We start from the raw sequence: 25,837 nt of genomic DNA, 5'->3' as shown, positions 1-25,837 counted from the left end.
GGTTTATTAAATATTGCATAATACCGAAGTCACAGCAGTGTATAGTATCTTTATTTTAATATTGTCAATGTAACAGCACTGCAAATTGAAGCAAACAAACCAAAAACCTGTTGCAGGTTGTGCGTCTCATCAAACTAGCTCGTTCTCATGATTATTAATCATTAAGTTAAAGCATTGTGTCACACTTTTAGGTACTTGCACAGTAACTGACAAGTTCTTAGTAAATGTTCTCCCATCACAGAGATCACTAGGGGAAATCACTAATGGGAAAACCATGGTTACATTAAATATGTCATGGATACATTTCAGTGATACTCCAAAGGAAAACAAAATAATTAAATGAAAATGAGGCACAATTTTGCATCTAACATAAGGCATTATGAATGTCACAAATGGCAGCGTAATGTTCATATGCGCCAAACATCCTGTGCTCAGTAACGCTCCACTCTGTGCTTTGCCAAAAATCCTTCAGGTAAATAAACCGCCGCAAGCGACAGAGAGCTCAATCTGACGCTCCCCTCGCTCGCAGTCTATTATTTTTATTTTACATATTTACAATCCTTCTTGTGCCATGCTGATCGATCGTCTGCATGTTCCTTTAAGATGAAAATACAGACTTTTCTTTTTTTACATATTGCGTGTACATTGCCACATTCATATATTCATATATTCATACATCCTGTGATGTTTTCTAGAGCACAATATCACAGAAACAAGCTAAAGTGAGTTGTGTTATGGCTAAACGAGTGATTGTTTATTTGTCCATCGTGTGGTGTGTTTGAGGTGGAGCAAAAACCTCTCTCCTTTTGTTCTGTCAGGGAAGAAACAGGCCAACAGACTCCCAACCTATCAGCACATTCATGCGGAGCTGGAGTTACGCAGGGACAGAAATGTTTAGCCAGCAGCGGAGGGGAAAACATGCCTTTGTGGTGTAACAAAATACCTGAATATTGTATCAGTGCTATACAGGCAAACCCATAATGCAGTGTATTATCTTGACAAAACATTCCCTTTGCTGATGTTGGCAAAATTGTCAGTGGTGATCTGTGCCAGAGGAAACACCTGATTTTGTCCCAACAGCAAACATCAGAGAGGACGAAACACTGATTGCTACTGAATCTTGTTAAATTAATGCACTTCATCAGTTATTGAACTTCATATATGTGGCAGCCACATACAGCTTCAAACCACAATCCAATCAGGTCAATGTTCATCATCACTGCACAACTGCAGCTAACACATTAAAAAAAAACAAAGATATAGTAAACATACACTTTTAGATCTAGTGAGAGCTACTGTTTCATCTTTCAACACTTCACATTACGTTTCTAATTTTTCCTGTACTCAGGCAATTATAGAGAGTGATACACTGATAGTCTGGCACCGTTTGATTAGAAATGTGTGTATTCATAGGGAAAAGGATCTGAGTTCAGCTACTTGGAGCATCAGATAGCTCACCACCTCAGTCCACCTTGTGTAAAAAAAAAAAGTGATTTTAAAATACTTCTTTAGCAATCTCCCATCCATCTGCCAGTACAAGCAGGTCATAACAAGCTCTAAGAATTATTTGCAAGTACTATTTGACACCTCCACTCAGGACTGGTGAGCACAGTGCAGCAGCTGATGACAAAGAGGAATTTGATGAAAACACAAGCGGAGAAAAACAATAGCTATCATCTTTCAGTATGTGCGTGTGGAGGATCTATTCTGACATGTGGTGTCTGTTACAGGATCTGATGGTGCTGGAGATGCGGGAGCTCTGTACTCGCGGGAAGACGGCTGTGATGCTTTGATAGCAGAATTCAAAGCAATCCTCCATCAGGGAGCTATTGAAGCTCAAAGAGCAGACTGTTAACCCCGTCATCACTGCTGTTTGCTTTAAGCTAAAGGTGGCAAATATTGAGGCTGATAGCGTCTCATGCTCCAATTTGACTTGTCAATCTCTTATTATATTACAGTGCATGCTGTACTAATGCTGACCTTATTGTTAAATCATTCCACTGAGTGTATCACCCAAGTTGTAGTCATTACATATGAAAATATGTAGCCATATTTAGAAGGCCTCTTAAAGTTTTCTGTACACATTTACATGGCTTGTGAGTGAGGGTGTGGTTAAAATCTCAATACGCTCTTAAAAATCAGCATGTTTATATTCTAAGACACCTTGTTGGCTTTGCTTAAAACATTACATAGCTTTTTTTGTGATTAATATACCATTGTCTTGTTAGGTGGGATCTGCTTATATGACTAAACAGGAAGTTAAGTGCCACCACGCCTGTCCTGTGGTTGCGCTGGAGCCAGGCGTCTACCACCAGCTACCTTACAGGCATCATCCATCAGTAAACACACTTCTCTTTTGACAGAAGAGGTGTAAAATGACAAATGAATAGATTCTGAAGAAAAAGGATGTGCACATACACGATTTCACTTTAAAGACATGCAACACAGTCCACGTGTCCTGTACGTGTGTTTGCTGTGGTTACTGGGAAAAAAGAGAAGCTAAGAGCACACTTCAACATTTGAGTATTTCTTGTCATGCACGTGACTTTGTGATAACTGTTGTATAACAACCTTTGATAGAAAATGAAGGCAATACTGAACTGGTATCTAAAGCTTTCGGGCACTGAGTTGTGAATGCTGTTATGTTCTTTAAATACTGATTTTTTGATGATTCATAAAATGTAACAGAAAGTAAATGGGGTATGTCAGACCAGTTTCTAAAGGAGCTTTATATTTAAGGGTTAAAGTATTTAAACTCCGGAGGGCACTGAATTTAAGTCAGTTTCTCAAATCTAAACTGAGAAAAGAGAAGCAGAGTCCAAGGATAAACCACCACATTAAATTTCATACTGTCTGGTGTGCTGAACCAACACTAAAGGTTTTACTCTGAAAGCAACGTCTAATGTCTTTGAATCAGGAGATGCATGGTTTGCATTGTACTTAAATAATCATGATAAACACCACTGGTCCTGAAAGGTAGCTCATGACAAACAGCTCCAACCACACATCCCATAAAAATACATTCTGAATCCTCCCAAGTCCAGTTCAGGTAATAAGATCCACTCCTTAATCCATACACTGCTCTGCTGCCGGCCTCCACACTACGTAAACACTTGTGTAATGTAAATTACATGGACAAGATGGAAGCTATTATCTGTACAATAAAAGCTAGTTTGTGGTGGAGAAATTCCACACGTGGAGATGGACAATTTCTGTCAAGGGTTGTGTAATATGTGGTCAAGGTGTACACCGTACTGAGGTTTGGGCAGTGAGCTGTCTCTGTCTCCATCTCGTGCAGTTTGACATACCTCAGGCCAAACCGATCACTTTCCCAGACAAAATGGATTCGCCTGGCTAAATGACTATGCTAACCAACAGCCATGCGCGATAGTAATGACTTCCCAAGCTTCACAGGCAACCATGTGTTATAGCCGGATTAGATATCTTTACAGTTTCATCTCCTTCACGTAATTCCCAGGGAAAGTCCCAAACTGTTTTGTCCTCTTTGAGGTACCTGGAGAGAAAAAGAAAGAGAAACAAGGACAAGTCAAAAGAAAGTAAAATGATTCTTTCTCAGAATGAGGCTAAAAGACTTTGTTTTTAAAGGAATACTTCACCCGCTGAATCACCATTAGTGTATAAATTATTCAACCACATTGAACTGAAAGAAATTGTTATTTTTCTCGCATGCCTCCATGGGGAATGACGATTCCAAAAACCCAAGTTCAATTACTTCCCAAACAGACAGCTCTTTCCAACAGGGAACTAAACTGAGTAGGTTCAACTAATCTATTCTCTCTTTAAAGAGAAGACTCCACTGAGGAAAACAGTAATGCTGGAGCTGCAAACCTACCACCACCTAAATCAGTTTGGGTTATTGCGTCACTTTGGTGTTTTAGGGCGCTGTCACACCTGAACTGTTTGGTTAGCAGAAAGTCAGGTCTGTCTGTGCGGTTACTGCGGTTTGTTTGAGCTGGTGTGAAAGCTGTCAATTGAAACCTGGTGTGGACCAAATAATTGAACCCAGACCGCTTGAAAAGGTGGGTCTTGGTCTGCTTCAAAATGGACTCTGGTTAGATTTGTTTGTGGTGTGAAAGAAAGTTAACCAACTACAGGATTTATGATAGCAGTTATGTCTTTTTAGCGTGATTACCACAACTAAACAATAATAAATCCATCTGCTGATCATAAAATCTGTCCAGTATGTCATAATTGATCTTGATAAAGGCCAAGTATATCCCATAACCTATTTATGCTAAAGCATATGTGCAACCATGGCAACACATATGCATGTCAGTAAGGGTGTTTTTCCTGACTAAAAAGCTCTAAATGTCATCATTGTATCCGACTCTGTGTACTTTTTCTGTTCATTAAGTTTATGTTATTTTATGTTGGTCATTATTCATAACAGGCGGTTTATTTGCAGTCTAATAATAGCCCACTAATAATGCTTGCAATCAGTTTTTCTCTATGAGCTCTTTGTAAAACCAAAGACCATAAATATAAATGCTTTAGAAGCATTAGTGCTGTTACATAAACTTCTGTCAGTCACCGGAATTTGATTTCGCCATGTTGATCCTGATGATAAACACCAAAACTGTCCAATCATCAAGTCAGTAGACCATTATGTTTACCCCTCTTGGTTCATTTGCAAAAAAAGTCAGTGTAAACAGGAACTGAACCAAAACTAAACTGCAACAATGAATCATTTTATCTGGACCAAATGAACCGAACTACAGGTGTCGGGTGCCCTTAGACTTAGTTCAGATTCACCAAAGTCACAAAATAACACAAACATACTAACTGAATGAGGCAGATTTTGTCAAGGTAGTCTGGAGAGTATGATTAAGTTGCACTTTTAGTTTGTAAGTAAGGGCTGTCTGTCTGGAAAGTACTGAGCATATAACTGGATAAATGAGACTTGGATCATACTGAAAGAGTTGTGTGACAGATGGTAAACAGATGTTTTGATATAGCTTTAATGTTGTTTTATGACTTCAATCCATCACAGTTTTCTCTGTTTTGGATTCTTTGTTCACTGCAGAGGCATACCAGAAAAACAAAGTTTTCTTCATGAACTCAATGTAACAGGGTGAGTAATTGATGTAGAAATGACCATTTGGGGGATGAAGTTTGCCTTTAATACAAAAATAAGTTGTTGAAGATATATGTAAAATTAAATCCTGCGCATGTGCATTGCACTCAATTCTCTGCTGTCATTTTTTTGGAAACCCTATATATGGAAGGATGCGACACGGTTAAAATGACTCTACTTCTGACCTGAGCATGCACATTGCACGCGTAAAGTCCTTCGCTGTCATTCTGCATGAAACCCTATATGGATTTATGTGACACAGCGAGTGTGACTGCGTCTGTCAGGAATGTATTCCGAGGCCTACAGGCACATACCAACAAACCAGCCGTCATCGCACTTCTCCATGACGCTGACAAGATCTCCCTCCTGCAGCTCCAGTTCATCTTCGTTCTGCGGCACATAACTGTACAGAGCCTGGAAACTGGAGCAGGATACAAAGGACAAAATTGTAAAGGGGTAAAATTACAAAGTTGGGAAACAAAAATTAAATACTAAATTTAAAAAAAACGGTGTGAAAGTGAAACTGAAACACAGATCTTACTCACATTCCACAGTGTAGACGGTTCGGCTCCGGGCTGCTGCTGCTGTGGGACTTGGGTTGCTGAGAAATGATGAGAGATTGTTTACTGGGGTGGGGGTGCAGTCTATGGACAGAGTCATTAGGGTGGTGGGACAGGGTGCTGCAGTACCTCACCGAGGTCTCAGCTATATTCAAGATCTCATTACACACTGCCTCCTAGTAGTAGTAGTAGGTGAAGTCGTCAGAGAAAGACAGACAGTGGCCCCACCGAGAGTCCCGGGAGAGGCCGAAGGTGAAGTTGAGGGGGGGAGTTGAAGAGTTAGAGAGGTGGGGGGGGTGAAGGCGAGACAGGAGGGTGGGTCCAGTAAGTAGCAAGGCAGAAAAGGAAGTGGTCCATAAAAAGCCGGGAGAAAAAGCAGAGGAGACGTTGGTGGAGCCCAGGAGGAGAGGCATGGAAAGGCAAGACACCAGAGTGAGAGCATGTAGACAGGAAACGTGAAATATTAGTTCACTTTTTTACAGGATACTATTCAGTATGAACATGCAATATTAAAGGGAAGCTGACAGCTCAAAGAAATAGTTCGACATTTTGGGTTCATGCACTCCTGGGCGCTCCTATTTGCTTTCTTGCTGAGAGTTAGATCAGAAGATTGATTACACTCTCATATCTGTCCATTCAGTATGAAGATGAAGCCAGCAGCTTGTTAGCTTAGCTTAGCACAAAGACTGAAATGGGAGAACAGTGTAAAGATAAAAAATGTTTATCATGTGCTGTAATGCAAAGTTGATGAAAAAGTTGCCGACTTTGCAACCTTGTAGATTTGACCACTTTAGCCACTTTTTTCTTTCAATACAGCAACTTCTGTCATATCAGTCGAACAAAGACCAGCGAGAAAGAATCTGGAGCTGTGAATGTATATACCTAATGACGAATCACTGATCTACCCTCTTTGTTTTTGTTCTAAGTGATTTAACATGACTATTTTAGTTATTGTTTCTCTCAAATTACACAGCAGTTACAGAAGTGAGTTTGTTCCAGCGGTGTCCAAACATTTTTGAATGGGGACCAGATTAAATAATGTGAAAATACCTGGGGGCCAGCTGCCTCACCCATCATGAGTTATCAAAGAAAATCCCACACACTGAGACAAACACAATGGTTTCATCTTTTAGTAAAAAGGATTCAACTTTCCCAAAACCAACAGCTCTTGCTGTGGACTTTATTGCATTTTTACTGTGGCCATGTCTGCAGGAAATGTCTGTTGCTATATAACCGTTGCTTGTTTACCGACTGTTTATGAAAACACAGTAGTTCCGCCTGCATATGTCCCACCATCATGAGGTGAATAGTAAAAATGCAAGGTGAACTATACTGTGTAGCAGGCCACATATAATATATTTTGAAGGTCAAGCCATCCGTGGAGACTTTGGACACGCCTGGTCTAGATTCTCTCTATTCATGATATTTGTGTTCCACAGTCTGCACAACTGCCTGCATGAAAAGTCTTTGAAATTAGAGACGGATTTAGATGCATAATGATGAGATGACAGCATATTCAAAAATAATAACTAATGGTAAAGCTGGTTAGAGACAGTAAAGTTTAAGTTGACTTCATTTTTTAATTTTTTAAAATCTTATAATATGTAAAAACAACATTTTGAGCAGCCACTTTCCACTGAAAACAGTTGGGAAAACTGGGGATGATATCATCTTCCCGAAAACACTGCTCCCAAGAAACTGGCAGCACATAACCTCCCAAATCCTTTAGGTTTTTGTACAGATTAAACAAACAAGATGTAGCGTGTTAATTAGTGAGCTTTAGAGGTGCCGATAGATAGAGAAAGCAAATACATTCTTTTTCCAAAATGTCGAACTGCTCCTTTAATGAAAGGCAAGTCTTCTAATATCCCACATATTTAACATGTAGCTCAAATATAGGAGACGTAATGGAAGTTAAAGATGATGTGAGTCAAATGGATCGTCGACGTGGATGGGTTAAAAAAGTTACATAGACGGTGAAATCATTCAAACTACATATAACTTTTGTTAAACTCTGCTCCATCTTACCGCAAAGGAGTTAACATTGTTGTTATCCTGGATGTCAAACAGCATCACAGGGCTTCTGGAGCTCCGTCCATGATGGTCAGCCTCGTTCTTCACAAACTGCAACACAAAAACATCACATCAGCGAGGACATTTCAAAATAAAAGCTTTCCTCTAAAACTCGCGCCACATATCCATTTGCTGTGAACATCTTCATACTTCAGTCACAGTCAGGCTGCATTTCCCTGCAGGTGGAAATTTTTAACCTCACGGCAGCTTTTCAAATAGAAGCCAACTTGTGAATCCTATAAATACTCACTGATAAATATTTTACTATCCTAAATAAACTCCAATGGCATCCAACTTATCACACCTCTGCATGGAACAACAACAACATGCAACCAACCAACCAAATGCTGAATTTTTTGAAGAGAAAGAAACTTGAGCTCTCAAATCAATCCTAGAAATGCAAGCACAATAGCTCCTCTTACAGTCGTTTACAGCTGGGATATCTGAGACTCACTATATAAACACTGTAAGACACTGTAAAACACTTGCGTGTTAGTGGCGCACACACAACAACATGCAGACTTGCAGCTTTAAGCAGTGTGACCAGTTTTAACCATTTCTGTCTCCGCTAAACCAGCAGATTCATCCATGGGGCCAAAATCAACTTCAGGACAAATCTACAAGTTAGTCATGTCTTCCACACAGAAATATCAGCCTCAATACTTCATTAAACATCTGTTTTTGGGAATCAAACCGTGGCCAAAAGCCCATTCTCCTGAGTGAGCCTGAGATGCAGCACCGCACACCATGCAGAAGATACCTCTGCAGGGCTATATCGCCTGCTGCCTGGGGCTGCGTGGCCCCTGTCTCCCTCTGTGCCTTCACCCTCTGTCATCTCCTTCTCCCCCCTCACCCAGCCCTCGAGCACTGGCCCCCCAGAGGGGCTGTGTGACTTTCGTGTGGAGGGAGGAGAGCGCAGGAAGTCCTCCCCCTGAGGTGGGGTGAACGTGAGGAAGGGAGTGGTTGAGTTGGGTCTGGGTGGGTAAGGTGGGGGAAGAGGGGAGGCAGATGGGGAAGCCATGGGGGAGACGCAGTACGGGCTGCCGGAGATGGGAGGCACAGGGCTGGCAGAGTAGGGCGGGGGCAGGTACTCGCCACAGCGGTAGGACACTGTGGGCAGTGGTGGCAGGGGAGGGGTGGGCGCAGCAGGAGGGCTCCCTCCTCCCACAGTCAGGGAGATCCACTCAGAGGAGACAGCGTGGACCTCAGGGGACACGGAGCGGCGGGGGGAGCGAGGGAGGGGCAGGGGGGAGGTGGTCAGACGATTACGATACAGCTTTTAAGAGTAACAGGAACGTGGGAGGAAGAAACAAAGAGAAGAAGATGGGATGAGAGAAAGAAATAAAGGCAAATGAAAGATGAGACAAATTCACACAAAGAAAAATCAATGAAAGATGGGTGTCAAGAAGAGAATTTCTGGATTCTACGGAAGCCCTGAGAGCCAAGATGAAAAAAAAAAATTGCAGCCAATGCTGGCCAACAATTTATCTCCTAAGCAGGAGATAAACTTTTGGTTTTGGCCAACATTGTCTGCAAAAATTATTGCTTTCACCTTGCCCCTCAGGGCTTCCACAGGATTCAGAGAATTAGTAGTAATAAAAACTCTCGTCAGGTCTTCGCTACATCCATAAATATATCCCACGATTGATTGACCTGTTTGGCCTCCTTACCTGAGGAGAGGCATTGGTGCTGCGCTGTGGCGAATGGCTGACAGGAGGGTCGAGATACTCCACCCCATTTTTGACGCGGGGTCGCTTGTTCACTTCTACGTAGGTGACGGGGAAGATGCCTTGGCGGTTGGTGCCTGAGATTTTGCCTTCATACCAGTTTTCATCAACTCTACGAATCAGCGTGATCCTCTCTCCCTGCAGATACATATTTTGTAGTTTCAGAACATTGCTAATAAATATTGTTAAAAATTCCTGTATAAATTGAGCATGAGTAATACTAGGATAAAAGCATCACTACGAATAAGAAAAAAATGCTCCTAAATATTCTTCAGTTTGTAATGATTCCCACTCCATACCTTTCTGAAGGACATTTCCACCACTGTGTCCCCATTGAAGTTGAAGCGTGCGATAGCCTCTCCATATTCCAGTACCTGCACTGGAGCACTTTTCTTTGGCTGGGCTTTCTCTGTAGGGGGAAGGAGCTGAAAAAGGAAACAAATCACTCTGTGCAGCAGATTGTGCAAAACATCTCTTAAACCGCAATTGAGAATTACATATCTATTTGTGGAAAATTATAGCATGTAAAAGATGAACTGAAAAATCATTATTTGCTCCACTTCAAGTTATCACTGTGAGTCAAGCTGACAGAGAGAACTCACATACCTCAACGTAACTTTGAGGGAAAATGCCAACTCTTCCATGGTGCTCCCCTTCATACCAGTTTTGATCCACCTGTCGAATGATGTAGACGATGTCTCCCTTCTGAAACGGTAATTCCCTAGAAATGTTTCAAAGAGATTAGTTGATCACATGAAGCGAAAGAAGTAATGAACAATTTTACAGTGTGAAAATAGCACGAGAAGGCCTTTGTATAATTTCACATCATTTCATCAGAAGCTGCTAACCCCTCCTATGAGTTAGAAGTTAAAACACATGCCAATTATTGGTTACTCATATGTAAATCTACACAATGTGGAAATGATATAAAAGCATCATCAACAAATCTGGAATGCCGCGCAATCCAACCCAACATCCCTGCAACAAACACCTCCTGTTGTGAGACTCAGACAGAAACTGTAAATAGATTACTCACTTTAGAGTTTCTGCTCTGAAGTCGAAGCGAGCCATAGCTGGAGTTCTCTGAAAAGACATGAAAAAGAAACTTGTGTCAGTCTTCATTCATGAAACCTACATGTTATTTTTGAGCCAGTGAAGGTTATCCAAAAGATTAAATATTCCTGTGTACATCTTTGCTACTTTGTGGTCACTTTACACTCTGGGCTTTGTCTAGATGTGTTTCAAGAGAATATTTTTTGGGAATTTGTTATGAGCTGTAAATCTGCCCGGGTTGTCCTTTCAGTGTCCCGTCTGAACATAAATATTCTTGCAATGACAGGAATGAGGTGCTTGTGACTGACTGGGTTACTTGTCCTCTGGAGCATTCAGTGACAAACCACAGGGGGTTGTTTACTGTGAGACTGGCCTGCCAATGGAGCAGGCACACCTTGGTAAACACAACCAGGGTGCAACTACGACCAGTGACATTGCATTTTAGAATATAGCTAGTAAACAGTGAACACAAGGCCTATTCAACTGGCAGCCCGCGGGCCTACTATGGCCAGACCAGCCTGCAGATCAGTTCTGTTTACAAATAAATAAAATTTAAGTCTTGAAGAAGATCATGTTATAACAGACATTGTGCCACAATAAATCCTTCAAACCAGCAGAGCCCGCCTGTGCACTTGGCTTAATGCTTAATCTGAACACCACAACCTGCCGGGAGGTTTGAAAGGCATGTTTTCTCTCAAAGAATACACCATTTATCATAACCAGAAACCGTAACAACAGGTTAATAAGTAAATCTAAGCTTAAAATAGTGATATTTCATAAATCCATTATTCTACACGTCTCATTTTATTGCTAAAAATTAATTTTTGTACTAACCAGATCCTGTAAAAACTATTAAATTTTGTACTCATCAGCAGAACTGGGAAGCCATGAATGACTTGGCTGAGACCAACATTCACATGACAAAAAATCAGTGAAACATTGAACTGAAGGCTGTTTACACAGAGCGACAGGTTGAAAATAGGGGTTGTAAAAATGTAAACAGTTCAATATGTATAATTTGTGGGGCACCCCTTTTTCCCAAAGATGTGGGCTCTTGTAAAAATGTTGTATGGATTCCTTTTTTTTGTTGTAAAATAAATGATCTAGGAAATTCAACTTGCCTTTTCTGTTCTTATGGTATATGGCATTATAACTGTATTTGCATTATACTTCACAAAAGAACAAAAGACACTTTTGCGTTCTCCCTATCTGGTCATGATTGTGCTGTTTCCATAGAGTTGCAGGATTTATATATTGCAATAAAAAATGAGGCCACAGTGAGGAAAATGTTATAGATGCAAAAAAGACCCTGAAACTGCTTGGTTTTATGTTGATGATTAGGTTATTTTTGCAGTCTAGAGAGATTAAAGTTTTGAAATCGGTGGCATGTTGTGTCAAGTGTACATGCATAATGAATGTTTGGCCTCCGGACCCTAAGCTTTCTGAAACTGTGGCCCCCTTCACAATATATAGTTGATTCACCCTGGTGTACATTGTGGAAGTGACATCTGACAGTCTATTTGAGATATTCAGTGCTATTTTCCACAACTCACATTTTGACTTCTATCACTGCTCTCACCCTCTGAATTTTTGACCCAGAAGAGAAAGCCATCTGTGTCTGCAGAAATTCTGCTGACAAGCCCCCCCCCCCCCCCCCCCCCACCACCCCAAACTGACAAAGTATCTGCCGTCTTCTTTCCTGCTTACAGAAGGATAAGACATGGCCCTGTATTGTACCTCTACGCCTGATTTCCTCTTCTCTGTGTTATCTGTGATGTTGAGCAGGTCTCCGAAGCGCTCGTTGGTGATGAACTGGTGGTGCGTCGGGACAATGCCTGTGTGTCGCCTCGACGCTGTGTCAGCCTCTTCCTGTTCCCGCTTCAGCCGCCGCTGCTCCTCCAAGATTTTCTGTCAGGAAACCATACTGAACTGTTTGTCCCCGGCAGATTATGAGTCTCCTCCACTCTTTTATTCATGTGACACATTCTTTATGTATAATATATGGTTTCCTCATTCGTAACTTAGCTAATGCATTGTCAGTGTACTTTATGAAAGTTACCTCTTTGTCTCCATGACGCCTTCGCAACACTTCATCCTGGCTCTCCCCGAGAACTGGGGATGAGTCTGAAACAGAAACGGCAAGAAGATTACTCAGTGAAGCTTTTTCACTGTCACCCTCAAGACAAATCCAACTCAAGAACAAAACAATTCAAATATAAGGTGATGATATTGCAGTCAACTCCTTAATTCCAATGAATAGAATCATACAAATATATACAATAAATACAACTATACATGCTTGAAATGAACACCATAATCTCTGCAACACTAAAACAAAAAGCACACACACATCCAAAAAGCCAAATGTATTCCTGCATGCATGAAGGAATGAACACAGAATGGTCCGATGTGTGTCCATGAAAAAACAAAATGCAGGAAAGAAAATGTGAAACCTACTGTATCTTGGCCAAAAGAAATATACATGACATCGTGGTGTTACTGATCAACCAACCAGCATCCATTAGTTTAGTGAAGTTTCACCTTAGCTAGATGTCTTTGAGACTTAATTTGCTCCCCACACCACCATAGATGTTTCATTCTGTGTCCCAGCAAGGGCCACAAGTAACAACTATCAGTGTTTCAGGTTTGTGTCTAATGCGTCCCGGCTGTTACGTAAAAGAAATCAAAGCAGGGGAACATCCTGTCCGGCTAAAACAAACCTTTCATGGTGAGAGAATGAAAGACGGCAGATGTAAATTGTTCCCAAAACAGAAAAAAAACAGATACAGACATGGCGAGACATCAGTTTGACAGAGTGTATGCAATGTTATATTGAAATATCCTGCTTAAACATTACAGAGGAATGCTGGAAGGCTTTCAAAGTCATTGCCTGTGTGAGGACAGGATTTGACGTCTCATTGTGGATCATAAAAGCAGATTATGTTCCATCTACATTTATCTTACACCGTAGTAATAAAACACAGATTCTAGTCTGTATTGATGTAATGCTTATGCAGGCTCTGGCACTCTTGCATACAGCTCAAATCTGATGTCACCAGGAGAAATATACATTACCAAAAGCTGCCTGAACCTCCTACAGTCACTGAAGTGTTTTGATGCGTTTGTGGGACCAAACTCATTCACAGTGAAATGGAAGAGCACCAAACACAGCACACTCAGAATGAGATGGAGGTCTCCCTGTCACTTTGTAAACACACCACACAGTCTAGAGATGGAGGGTGGCGGCGTCGCTTTGTGGAGAAAAGGGACACAAGGTGAAAAGAGAGTCGAGATAAATGAGTGACCACAGAGGGAGGAGAGAGGAGGGTGACAGTGGTGAAGGGATGGAGATAGCCACCTCTGCGGTGAGCTGCCAGCGGCTGCAGTAGGTTCCCGTTGGCGTCCAAGCCCTGCCCGTTACTCAGGTGGTCATTGCTGCTCCCCTCTCCATTACTCAGCCTCTCCAGGACCTCCAAGGAGGACAGGCGCTGAGGGATCAGAGGTCTGGGCTCAGGAGACAAAGTGCAGGGCCTCTGGGTGCCCGTGGTCACCTTTGTGGCTAACAGAGTCCTCCGAGTTTGGTGGGACTGCAGGTTTTTCCGTAACCTGAAAGGAGCAGGGCCCATGAGGAAGAGGTTCCCAGGAAGCGTGGTCTTCTTCTCCTGAGGTGGCCTCTCCTGCTGGGTGGCCTGCTGCCTCTCGTGCCTGAGGATGGTGGTGAAGCGGGTGTAGGAGGCTGGGCAAGAGCCTTTGCATTTGCTGGGTTTGAGGAGGAGTTGATGGTTCAGGTGGTGCAGGTGGTGGTGGTGGTGGTTGTGGAGAAGATGGTTGTGTTGTGTTGGGGAAGCTGTAAGCAGTACTGAGGGACTCTTTGATCCACTGACATTTTGAGGGATCAGTTCGGGTGAACTTTTGCTGAAGATCTGCTCAACCTCTGCCTCAGTGTTGCAGGATGAATCAGTCCTCACACTGTGTCTGTCCTCTGAGGAGAAAGCAGCCTCCTCCACTGTCACACTGCCTGGTGTCAGGGCCTCCTCCCCACAGCTCTTGCCCTCTGCCTCCACTGGGGAGCAGGCATCCATCTGGGTGGCATCAGCTACCAAAAGGGACTCCGCTGACACTGCAGACGCCATGTAGAGGTGGGCGGGGCTGTGGTTGGGGCTGTGGCCCTGGCTGTGCAGGGTGGGGAGGGAGGAGGAGCGACTGGGCGCCGAGCTGGACCGCTGAATGATCATTTCAAACTCGCTGACCCGTGACGACACAGCATCCCGTGGAATGTTACCCCCGTCATCTGCCTCTGACCTTTCACCCCCGTCGGCCTTTGACTTCTCAAAAAGAGAGGCCAGGCTGCGAACGCTGCCGTTGGGACTGCAGCCGGCCGAGCTGGGCCGCTGGATGTGATGCATGGTCCTGTACAGGCTGGAAAACTCAGATGCGCTCCTCCTAATTGCAGGGGAAACATTCCTGAGGCCATCCGCACACTCGCTGCCACAGCTGGACTTAGAGTCTGAATGTTGCCCGATCTCCCTTTCCTCTGCTCTAGCAAAGTCTGTGTCACATGGCCCCGTGTACAGATCCTCACAGCTGTGGGCCTTTGGGTGCCTGACAGCTTTAGTCCTGCTCTCCTGACTGTCACCACTGGGCGGCAGCAGCTTGGGCTTGAATTTAGAGGGCAGGATTTGGGGTATGCAGGCTTTGGCAGCAGATAGAGGCTTCATACTCTTACACTGGTTACCTATTGCATTACTGGCAAGAACCGATCGACTATTTACAGAGGAGCAGGGTGAAATTATATAGCCATTCCCACCTTTATAATCCACTGGCAAGCATGCAGGACAACAGAATAAACAACATATTAGATTACAATGGTCACAGGTTCACACACACTAAAACAGAGTCAGGCACATTTCTAAAGTAAAGACCAAGTTCCATCAAAAGTAGATGAGAAGAGGAAGCAGACTTGATGCATTGTGCATCAAGTAATAGATGACTATTATAGTAACAGCATGGTACTGCAGTGAAGAATAATGCTTTGTAAAAATGGAACAAGGGGAAATTTATTGTCTATCAGATTCTTGCATTATCAGTATTACTGTAAACAAAAAATAACAAGTGAACATAAAGTATTAAAACAGTAATATGCCATGAAATGTTATGTGATGTTGGAGGTCATATAGGAATTCTCAACACTGACTGCAGTATCAGTACAATTTAAAACAAAAAGAAAAAAAAATCTTTCCTGTTACCTATTTTGTATTCATACATTTTTCGCCCACATGACTGCTGCCTGTCCCGCTTTAACCTCCTACATATATTCTCCTCTACTTTTAGCAATTACACATGCGGCTGCAGTGATAAAACCCCTGTGGCATCCGTTAATACACTCCTGCCCTACACAGTTGTAAATAAAAAATGTATCCTAAATCAACCTGCCCAGTAAAACATGACTGTCAAGGACCTCTGAGAAATACTCGCGTCTGTTCCTGGCTATAGTATGCTTGTGATAGCACTACAGATGGAACCTGGAAGTGACACTTTGACGTGCTGTGAGACGCTTCTGTAGCATGAGGGATCCATCTGTCACAGTCATATCTACCAGAAAAAACACACTAAGGAACTAAACTAGATATTCTATCCAAGGCATTTGGCAACTAAAGAGTCCTGGCAGCTGAAAAGCCCTTGCGGTGACTCACTTCTTACAAAGACAAAGATTAATACAGTTATTTTCTTATTTTGTGAGCACAAGACAGAGACACATGATGAAGTGTTTGGTTTCTAGCACTTGGTTTTCTCTTTAGGCAGGACGCTAATGAAGGAGCGTGCTAGTCATTTGACTGGAGTGCCAAATCCATTTACTGCAAGGGCCCACAATATGACTGGGTAAAAGCTGAAACAACTATCGTGATATATCTTTGTTCTAAGCGCCAATATATTAGTTATTATTGTGAAAATATATGACTTTAACTCTGAGTGGACAGTTTCTAAAGTGTCTTCCCAGATGTAATGTAATGACATGTATTAGGTCACACTGTCTCTTTCTTTTCTTCTTACATCTCTTCTCCTCCCCAGCCATGTGCGCAGGCATTCCAGCCCCTGACCTCACACTGACAGCTGACTTCCTCATGCCTACCCACCCTCTGTGTCCCTCCTGTTTATCTCACCCCTGTCTGTTTATCTCGTTTGTCCCTCCTCATCCATTCCCTCACTGGCCCTTTGCTCCCTGGCGCTGGAACACTGGAGTCCTGCCCTAAGCCTGCCTAGCGACCGGCAGCTCACAACTGGAGCAAGGGGGGGGGGGGGGGGGGGGGGGGGGGGGACTCTCCAAGGTTAGCTTCCATCGACTTAGCAAGACAACCTCACTCCCTCCATGACTTTTCCAAAGCAGATGGCCGGTACACGTTTGATGAAAACATCCATGGCATCAATAATAAATCAAAAGCTGCTGGGAGAATGAATGCTGCGAGGTGATTGGCCAATGCTGTGAGGTCTGGGAGCAAAGAAAATGTGTGGATTCCAACAGAAAGGTAAACGGAAACACATGTGTCCCTGTCTGACTCTTTGAACAGCCCAGCATCAGAGTCTGTAACTCATTTGTTCTGTCTCAGCAGGAAAGGCCTTTAATGGCCCTCTGTACTGTCTAGCCCCCACATCCATACCCATTAACATACACACACCTGCCATTTTACTGGCCACATATCTAAAGTGGCTCTTATCCTACCTTTAGAGGAGGAGGAGCTGGCTTGGCGCTTGTTTAGGGCCCGCAGACCTTGTAAGGGAATGTCGCCGCCCTCCAGGACACTCTTGTAAACATGGCGGTCGCATTCTGGAGCCCCAGGCTCGCTCGAGGATGATTCTCCGTCCTTCTCCACCTCGCTGTGTCCAGACTTGCTCGAGGAGCTAGACAGTGGTGAGAAGAATGCAGACGACTAATTAAACACAGTCAAATTCATTCAGAGGAGTTTTGTTGCATGTTTTTATGATTACCAGAGGCGCACAAATTGGGTAATGAGCTGTCATATGGTTCCTATTTAGCATATCTTGAGGTAATTCCTGACTTCGCAGACTTGTGGGAGACAAAATAATCAGAAACAGAAAAAACTTGGGAAAGAAAGTGTCGAATATGGAGGCTGATGTTGAGAGGAGGCATTAGCTACCACACATATCTTGGCATTCCAGAGAGGCCGACAGGACAGATTTCTATAAATATTCCCTGAACATTCCCACATGGTGCATCAGCCTAGGCCATGCACCTGTACAACTGTCAGGTTTTACTCTCTTTCACATGGCGCTCACGTGTTACTCACACTGCTCCTCTATTTGTGCAGACAAACATGGTCATTAAACTGACAGAGACTCCAGTGTCATTTAAGTGAAATGAAAACCCACACAAACCCTTTTCACTAGTGTTAGGAAAAAGAGGATTGTATTTTCCAAAAACGTGTTTTACATCTGCAGTGTTGCCAAGTCAGAGTTTTACAAGCTTGCACAAATGTATGGATACATTACTCTCCTTGTTCACTACCTTGACACAAAAAGCTCATTCATAGCTGTGTGCACTGATGACTGCAGAGAGCCACTAAAATCACATTGGTTCGAGGCCACGTACAAGAATTCACATAAATGCAGTACAGGAAATCTGCAGGACAGGAGCCATGCAAGATTTAAGGCAACTGTTTTGGTTATATCAACTATCAGTATGCTGTCTGAGAGAGAGTCTGGAACAGAGTCTAACGCAGGTTAAATGATGAGGAACTCATTTGAATGCCAAGTACTGAGTATGCACTACTTCATCATGATGACAGCTCTTATTGCGAGGCCATACAGACTATTTGGGATAATTTATATCATTCTTTGATGCCTGAAAAGACAAAAATTTACTTGGAGGTTAAAGTCATTCATCTAATGACACTACCTTGGCTTATACGGTTTTATATTTTATGTTTTTCAAAATGTCTCTGATTTCAAAGAGACCCCAAAAGAGAAAAACATCCTGCCCTCAACATATGTGCCTTTGAGGGGAGTCAGTTTATGACTTGAGGTTTCCTTTGAAAAGTTTGGGTGAGTGAACCTCCACCACCCCTTAACCAGGAGCCTCTTCCTTTCAAAATTAACAACAAATCCATGGATTAAAAAGTTGGATTTTTTTTCCATAAATTTGGCTATGGTGACATAATGAGTGTAGCAGATGGAAAGTTCTCAGCAGAAATGGAGGGAGGAAGTTTATTTTCCCTGGGCTGTAGCGCGAGACATTTACCATGGCTCAGTCCTAAATTCCTTACATTTTATTACATAAACAGAAATAGAAGATGTCAATCTCGTCAGGCAAAAACAAAAAAGATCAAGGGCTCTGTCGGTGGGCATTGTTTTTGTAACAGCTAGCATCCTCTTTCACAATCCAGTTGCTGGTCATAGTTCTGTACACACACCCATTCAGAGGGAGCTAACGGTTTTTAAGTTATGCAGCAGCTGGGTGAATTCTCTCTATCCCTGTGACATCCAGGTTTCTGTCTTTAAATAAATCACCACATAGCAGCCATGTCTCCACACTACAACCACCCACCCCCGACAAAAAAACACATGAAATGCAGACAGAGGACACACTGTTCTGGTAGCTTTTTGCCTTATTAACAGGATCTCCTCAGGAAGCCGGAGTCCCCCTGCTGAGGGTGTGTGAGCTGAGCAGGGTGGAGAAATCTCTCACTGACATTTATCCCCATAACATGCCTTAAATTATCATCAGCATGCTGGATGGAGGAAGAAAGATTTAAAGCACAAGTGTTGGAATAAAAGGGAGGCATGGACTTACTACTGCTGCAGGTCGGAGGCTGTTTCCAGGGGGCTGAAAGAGGGGGCACTCTGCAACAAACCAAACAAAGAAGTCATTGATAGATCCACAGGAAGGTCTCCTCCAGCTAGAACAGAGGCAGGAGCATTAGCTATGGTCAGATTCTCTCTGCTTTTCCTCTCTGCCGTTCACTCGCTGGTCTGGGTTTTTGTCTCGAGCACCCGGGGTTCTTAGCGTCTCTGGACTGGGCTTGGCATGGACGAGTAAGCGTGTGTTTTGGCCTGCATGCAAGTTGGAGAAAACAAGCGGCAGTGAGGAGAGTGGAGGGCGGGGGGGAGTGGGCGGGTGGGCGTGCATCGGTCAGGGGGCGCCCATGCGGGGAGGGGGCTGTCACAGGCTCAGCCAATGGGCTGCTGTCTCCCAGTGAAGCCGTCTCTTTTGTCTGGTATTGAGTCACTCTCATTACCACTGGACCAGACCGGGGGACAATTAACCAGCTGGTGGGGCAAGCAGGCCGAATTACACACACACACACACACACACGCACGCACGCGCACACACTAACTCGACACTCTATCTCAAACACTTAAAGAGCCAAAAAGAGACACAAATGCTCACTGACAAAGTGAAGAGTACAGTAAAACATTTTCATTGTAGAAACAGATAATTATAACAATGTTATAAAGACAAAAACATAAAGGCAGGAAGAAACATAGTGAGTGGATAATATTTAAAGGACTACAAGAGTAAAAGTATTTAGCAGCAGATATTATCTCCAAAACACAGGGGTGGTCACTCAGTGTGGCAGCACCCACTAGCATTTTGAATGGTTTAGAGCCAACTAATTTTAGCCCACTGTTTCTGTTGCTTTCCTCTTTTCGGACGTCACAGCAGGTAAAAATAACAGACGTGACACGGGCACTATGAATAAGAGCGCAAGTGTTGTTTGCAAATACGATTGCACAATCCCATCCCAGCCAGCCTGGCCCTGCAGTTAATACCACATCCACTTCCCCACGGCGTGGCCAAGTCTCCGCTTCCACACACTGATGACCAGACAAGGAGCATTCTCAACAGCTCGTTTGCCACAACATGCCTTTGCACTTAGTTGCCAGGGCAGGATGATCATTTATAACCTTTCAGAATAAATGCCTATCTTTATAAGAACAGAACATCAGGCTGGCAGGTCTATAGTCTGATCTATTTATAAAGCCAAATGTTCCATGTCGACTCAGGGAACACGCCAGTGTCACTGAATAATCTGCAGCTCTTTCTTGCTCTGCCACATCTTGTATACCCCTCCCCTCAAATCTGATATCAGGGGGGAGAAGAAAGTGTTCTCTTGCACCCTAGGGTAATTGGGCTTATACACACACAGCATCAGTGGAAAGTAAACAGGAAACAAGCATGGAAGGCTTATCTGGAGTAAAGGAATGGAATCTTAATCTGGTTATTTACAAGATGCCTGATTAGTGTCAGTTAAAGGAAAACTTCACCCCCCAAAATGATCATTTGTATATCAATTACGCACCCTGTGCTACAATGAAACCGTGATAAAGACTTTGTTTTCCTTGGGTGCCTCAGACAAACAAAGAATCCAAAAATAGAGAAAATTCTTGATGAATTGAAGTCATAGGCAGCAGCGTTAAACAGCAGCAAAACTATAACAAAACATCCCTTCACGAACCCTCATACAACTCCTGCAGTATAATCCAAGTCTCATTGTTCGAGTTGTATGCTCAATATTTTGCAAAAAGACAGCTCTTATTTGACGGGGTAAAACTTGTTTTTGCTCTCTTCAAAGCCAGACTCAATTGACATGACTAGTAATTTTACCTAGCTGAACATGGGAGCTACTGGTCTACTGCTGCCTTGATGTGCGTTACTGCATGATTTAGGTGAATCTGAACTAACCCTTTCAAACACCATAGTCGCACAATAACACACACAAACTAACTGATTGTGGACCAGCAGCTCCCATGTTCAGAGAGGTAAAATTACTATTTTTTGGTTGTTCGATACAGTTTTGCTGTCATTAAACGAGGTCGCTTATGAGTTTAATTCATCAAGAATTCTCTCTCTTTGGATTCTTTGTTCACCGTGGAGGCATGCAAGACAGATTTCTTCACAAATTCAACATAACACAGGGTGAGTAACTGATATACAAATGATCATTTGAGTCTTGAAGTATTCCTGTAATGTGAACTTTTCTTTATATAAAAGAGTAAAACTGCTCATACACTGATATCACTGAACATCCCTTACTCTTAGAAAAATGTTATATCCAGCTTATGAAATGAGGCTAAAGAGCGTAAAACAAAGATTCTAAAAAATTTTGACTTATCAGATGAAGACACATACATAGAGGATGAAAGTGCTCGCTAAATGCAGTAAGAAATGTCCTAAGCTGTATATGGGCATGAATCAAGGCCTCGGTGAGTCAGTGGAACACCGATGACAACGTTTCTGCAGAATTTCATGTGCATGTTTCCTAACAGGTGTCCCCAGCTACTCAAAGCTGCTTTCATATTCAAAATAGCATTCATGAGTAGGTCATGGTAACATGAATCTCATTCTTTCCAGCACCTTATTTGTGTTGATATGTACTCATGAAAACAAACAGCTCCCCCAGAGTGAAGGGGCCTGTTATAGCCATGAGCGCCCCTCAGCTCATCTCTGCTAAATGCTTAAAGGTAAAGGCTAAGTGTGTAACAGAGGTTAAAAATTAAAGCACAATGAGCTGGCGGGCTTACAGAGTTGCCTCCTTTAGAATATGTCAGGTGGTAGTGGGGGTGGGGGGGTGGGGGTGGGGGGGGGTTGTCTATGTAACTCAGCGCTGAGACAGTGTGGCAGCAGCCCCCTCGTCAGCATATGCTCGGCAGATGGAGTCACTCTGTCGGTTGTAGGGGGCCAAAATGCTCTTCCTGACCATAGTTATGTGTGGAATTCCAGCTCCAGCTCGCCATGTATATCGATGAGCTTATGTTTGACCGTAACTGTCACTGGGTGTGTGCTTAGATTTGAACCCAGAAGTTGTTAATATTAATCAAGAGGACCATTACGGTGATTATACAAAGGTGTCACTTATACTCAGCTGCTATTAGGTAACTAGGAGAGGCCACTAGTGGATGAGTAATAATGATTTGACAGGACGGGATAAAGAAGAGGAGAAAATAGTGCAGTCTTGTAGGATTACTTAATGTAGTACTTAGAGTAAGCCTACTCTTTAGAGGTATTTAGCTGACAACTGGCTAATTAGTGGTGTGAAACCACATGAAGACTGTTATAAAGATGTGGAGCAGATGAACTTTTAACACTGTCAAGAAGTTTGCTCTTCTTAAAATACTACTTCATTAGTACAAGTGGTTCTCCACAGCACTCTACAGGTTATTTATAAAGAACAAGACCTAACTGGACCAGAGCCATGAAGGCCTAGCTCTTCATTTAACCCCCGAGCATAGTAGTTTTTGCAGACTTTCAGCCATATCTCTCCTCTGGTAATACTGAGTGAGTGCTAATATGTCAATCAAACTCCAATGAGCCAGAGTGTCTGGCTGGGCCTTAAGGTCAAATACTGCACATACCAGGTGCAGCTTTAGAAGTGACTTTGACATTAAACAGGAGCCAGTCATCAAGCCCAGATCATCTGGCAAACATCCAGGCTGCCATGAGACAGAGTCGGCCGCCTCCACCGCTAAACCTCCTCCGCATATACACTAACCTGGAACGGGAGAGACCCTGCCTCTGCGTCTGGCTGATGCTAGGACATGACCTCATGTTTGGTTAGTGGTGCCACCTCATATGATCCAGGGTGTGGCAGTGTGGCAATGACTGACAGAGAGCGAGCAGAACCAACATCTGTTCGTGGGCGGCCAATGCCATGCTTGTCTGGTGCCAACTAAGACCTGAGGCATGGATCTGTCATGACATCGTATACTGCTGCAACATGCCTGCACCTGTTTGTGTATTTTGGTAAATACACCAGATAGCAGACGAGCAGCAATCATTATTTCAAGGACCTGGGATTATCCTGGAGCCTAATGCTCGGGAGGACTGCAGCTTCTCCAAGTGAAACTGGATGAATCATCCAGGCCAGACCTAAGGCTTATGATATGTATTCTAGTTGGCAAGGTGCACATCAAAAAACAACAAAACAAAGTGTTCCTCCTGGGTGGTGAGTTAACGAGACAAGATACTCTTGTAAAGAAAACAGGACAGTCATAAACTCAGCCCTGTGATAATTTAAATGATCTTTTATCATGGACACCTGCGCTACTACTGAAGCATAACAAACCCTAATCAATAATCAGCCTTATAAAATATTAACTATCTAAACTGCACAGGGTAAAAGCCGCAGCTAACTCAAGTGTCAGACACTTTTCTGTTGCCTGAGCTGATCGAGCTCATTCAGCATCACAAATACAGATAAATTGCTGAGACACACTTATTAAGACGACAAAAATAGATGTCAGTCAACTATTTTAGACACAATGTCCTTTTAAATCGTATGAGGTGGTGGTGAGGAATGACAGTAGCTATATCGAGTGCAAGTTGCTGCAGGTAGGTTTGCGTCCAAAAACAGTGAACATTCAAAGTAAATACAGTTTATGATTAAAAAAATAGGAATGAATAAATGGTGATCAGTAGTTGGTCTCATTAAGCCACGTTGATGGGACACATGGTAGTAAATTTAGTTCAAGAGGAAACACATGTTCCTCTTACACATGCTGTCGCAGGATCAATTAAAATAATACAGTACAATACTGCAAGTGAAAGTGGGAGTAGAAACTGAGGTAGTCCATATAGACAGACACGGTTTGTTTAGGCATTATTTGAACATGGATGTTATCACATGCAGTAACATACAATATACTGTCACTTTAAAGACAGCGACCACTTACCGCTTTGTCAAACTCCATCTCTGAAAAGAATTTATACCAAGGCTCATTCTCTAAATCTACATCTTCTGGATTTACATCCTGAGTCTAGGGGCATGGCAACGAGAAGAGGAGGAGAAAGACAAAGAGAAAGACAGTTCAGACAGCACAGAATAAACACACCAAGGTAATGAGTCTATCAGATAGTGTGGATTGAGCCCATGTTTGTATCCAATATCATAAATGACTGATTGTGACTGATTTCTTTATGAAATGTAAATTAAAGGACAGGTTCACATTTATTCAAGTCTGTCTTTAAAGTGCTGTACGTAACTCTGGAGAGATAAAGCTGATTGTAAAGAGTCAGATTGTCAGGTACCAATGCTTTGGGTTGGTGGTTTCCAATCTACTCTGTCATAATCAAATAAAGCCAGAAAATGCCAATTAATTAATCTTAAATATACAAGACTGGTATCAATCTATTCATCTACCTAATTAAAAAAGCATATTCCCCAAACAGTAGAGCATTAACAAAGTTACAGGTCACCATAATTGTTTCTCCTATACATACTGTTACTATCCTTTCAGTGCAGTTCAGCAAGAAAAACGCTGTCCAACTAAATATAAAGTAGACTTAAACTTGATTTGACTGCTGGGGGCTCACATTTGCTTTGGCTGAACTTTTGAATATGATTTTGCATCTCTTCCGTTACAGCTGGTCTGCAATTGCCTTGGTCAGTATGGCCAGGAGGTACAATTTCAGCCTACTAAAAACTGTCTGAATATAAGAAAACCTTAAAATATTAAAAACTGTTTCAATGTACATATGAGCATATGGGTACTGTATTAAAATAGACTTGAAATAAACACGAACCAAGCCTTTGACATTTACTTAAGTGCAGTTATTAAATTTGAACTGCTTTTTGTTGTTTTTACTTTACTCCACCTAATCAACAGACACATACTGATGACGACCAACAAAACATGCTTTTTCTGACAATGTAGTAAAATCATCTTTAAAATACTGCATAGTCTACAGTATTTTTTTTTTTTTTTGCAAGACCAAAAGTAAGTCAGTGCCAACACGATTTTAAGCACCAGAGAATAAAAAGAACATACCTGACGTAGAAAATGACCAGCTGACGCAACAAGAACACTGACCCATGATACCAGCAGAGTCCATTATTGCACGGTGGCTCCAGGATGAACTGGAGCGAACTCTCTATAATGAGTGTGACGGTTGCCACTGGGATTGAGCCAGATATTGGCTAACGACATCTACCAGCTTGATGTAACCGTGCATCACACAAACAATAATTACATAATCAATTAACTACCTAAACACAACACTCATCAGCTGCATGTCCTCTATTATGTAACAGGGAAATTTAAAAGACCATAGACCTGAGAAATCTAAATGCAAAAGGTGTTATATATGTTCCCCTTTGGTGAATAGTACACTGCAGATCTTGGGAGCAGCTACTAATGATCTATTATATGTAACAAAGCTCATCCTCAAAAGACAGCCCTCAAGGACACTGAATAATGTCACGCCATTTGATTCACCACAAAACTGCACAGGCTAGAGATGAAAGTAGGCTAGAGAGCATTACACTTCCTCTAAAGAAAACACACAGGATCCATGTTTTGTGTCTGCGCTGGGATCC

The 25,837-nt window shown here is 42.6% G+C and overlaps 1 protein-coding gene across 12 annotated transcripts in view; it reads right to left on the bottom strand.

Moving 5' to 3' along the window:
- Positions 1 to 2,100: 2,100 nt before the first annotated feature.
- Positions 2,101 to 25,837, bottom strand: part of sorbs1 (sorbin and SH3 domain containing 1) — a 47,005-nt gene continuing 23,268 nt past the window's right edge. For 6 of the 12 annotated variants that reach the window (XM_033614110.2, XM_033614114.2, XM_033614113.2 and 3 more), the window contains 15 exons: positions 24,195 to 24,278; positions 19,315 to 19,364; positions 17,227 to 17,405; positions 13,867 to 15,327; positions 12,568 to 12,632; positions 12,246 to 12,416; positions 10,492 to 10,538; positions 10,062 to 10,176; positions 9,755 to 9,880; positions 9,399 to 9,593; positions 8,489 to 9,004; positions 7,684 to 7,779; positions 5,641 to 5,831; positions 5,410 to 5,516; positions 2,103 to 3,514 (listed from right to left, as the gene is read on the bottom strand). In XM_033614110.2, the coding sequence (XP_033470001.2) occupies positions 3,447 to 3,514; positions 5,410 to 5,516; positions 5,641 to 5,831; positions 7,684 to 7,779; positions 8,489 to 9,004; positions 9,399 to 9,593; positions 9,755 to 9,880; positions 10,062 to 10,176; positions 10,492 to 10,538; positions 12,246 to 12,416; positions 12,568 to 12,632; positions 13,867 to 15,327; positions 17,227 to 17,405; positions 19,315 to 19,364; positions 24,195 to 24,278 (3,471 nt within the window). In that variant the 3' untranslated portion in view covers positions 2,103 to 3,446. Of the gene's footprint in view, positions 3,515 to 5,409; positions 5,517 to 5,640; positions 5,832 to 7,683; positions 7,780 to 8,488; positions 9,005 to 9,398; positions 9,594 to 9,754; positions 9,881 to 10,061; positions 10,177 to 10,491; positions 10,539 to 12,245; positions 12,417 to 12,567; positions 12,633 to 13,866; positions 15,328 to 17,226; positions 17,406 to 19,314; positions 19,365 to 24,194; positions 24,279 to 25,837 lie in introns of all 12 variants that reach the window. The other 6 variants (XM_033614115.2, XM_078160948.1, XM_078160949.1 and 3 more) reach the window with 4 other exon arrangements.

Source organism: Epinephelus lanceolatus, chromosome 17 (assembly GCF_041903045.1).
Source record: "Epinephelus lanceolatus isolate andai-2023 chromosome 17, ASM4190304v1, whole genome shotgun sequence".
NCBI lineage: Eukaryota > Metazoa > Chordata > Actinopteri > Perciformes > Serranidae > Epinephelus > Epinephelus lanceolatus.
The sequence above is the reverse complement of the archived record's forward strand: the minus strand, read 5'-3'. Positions and strand labels throughout refer to the sequence as shown.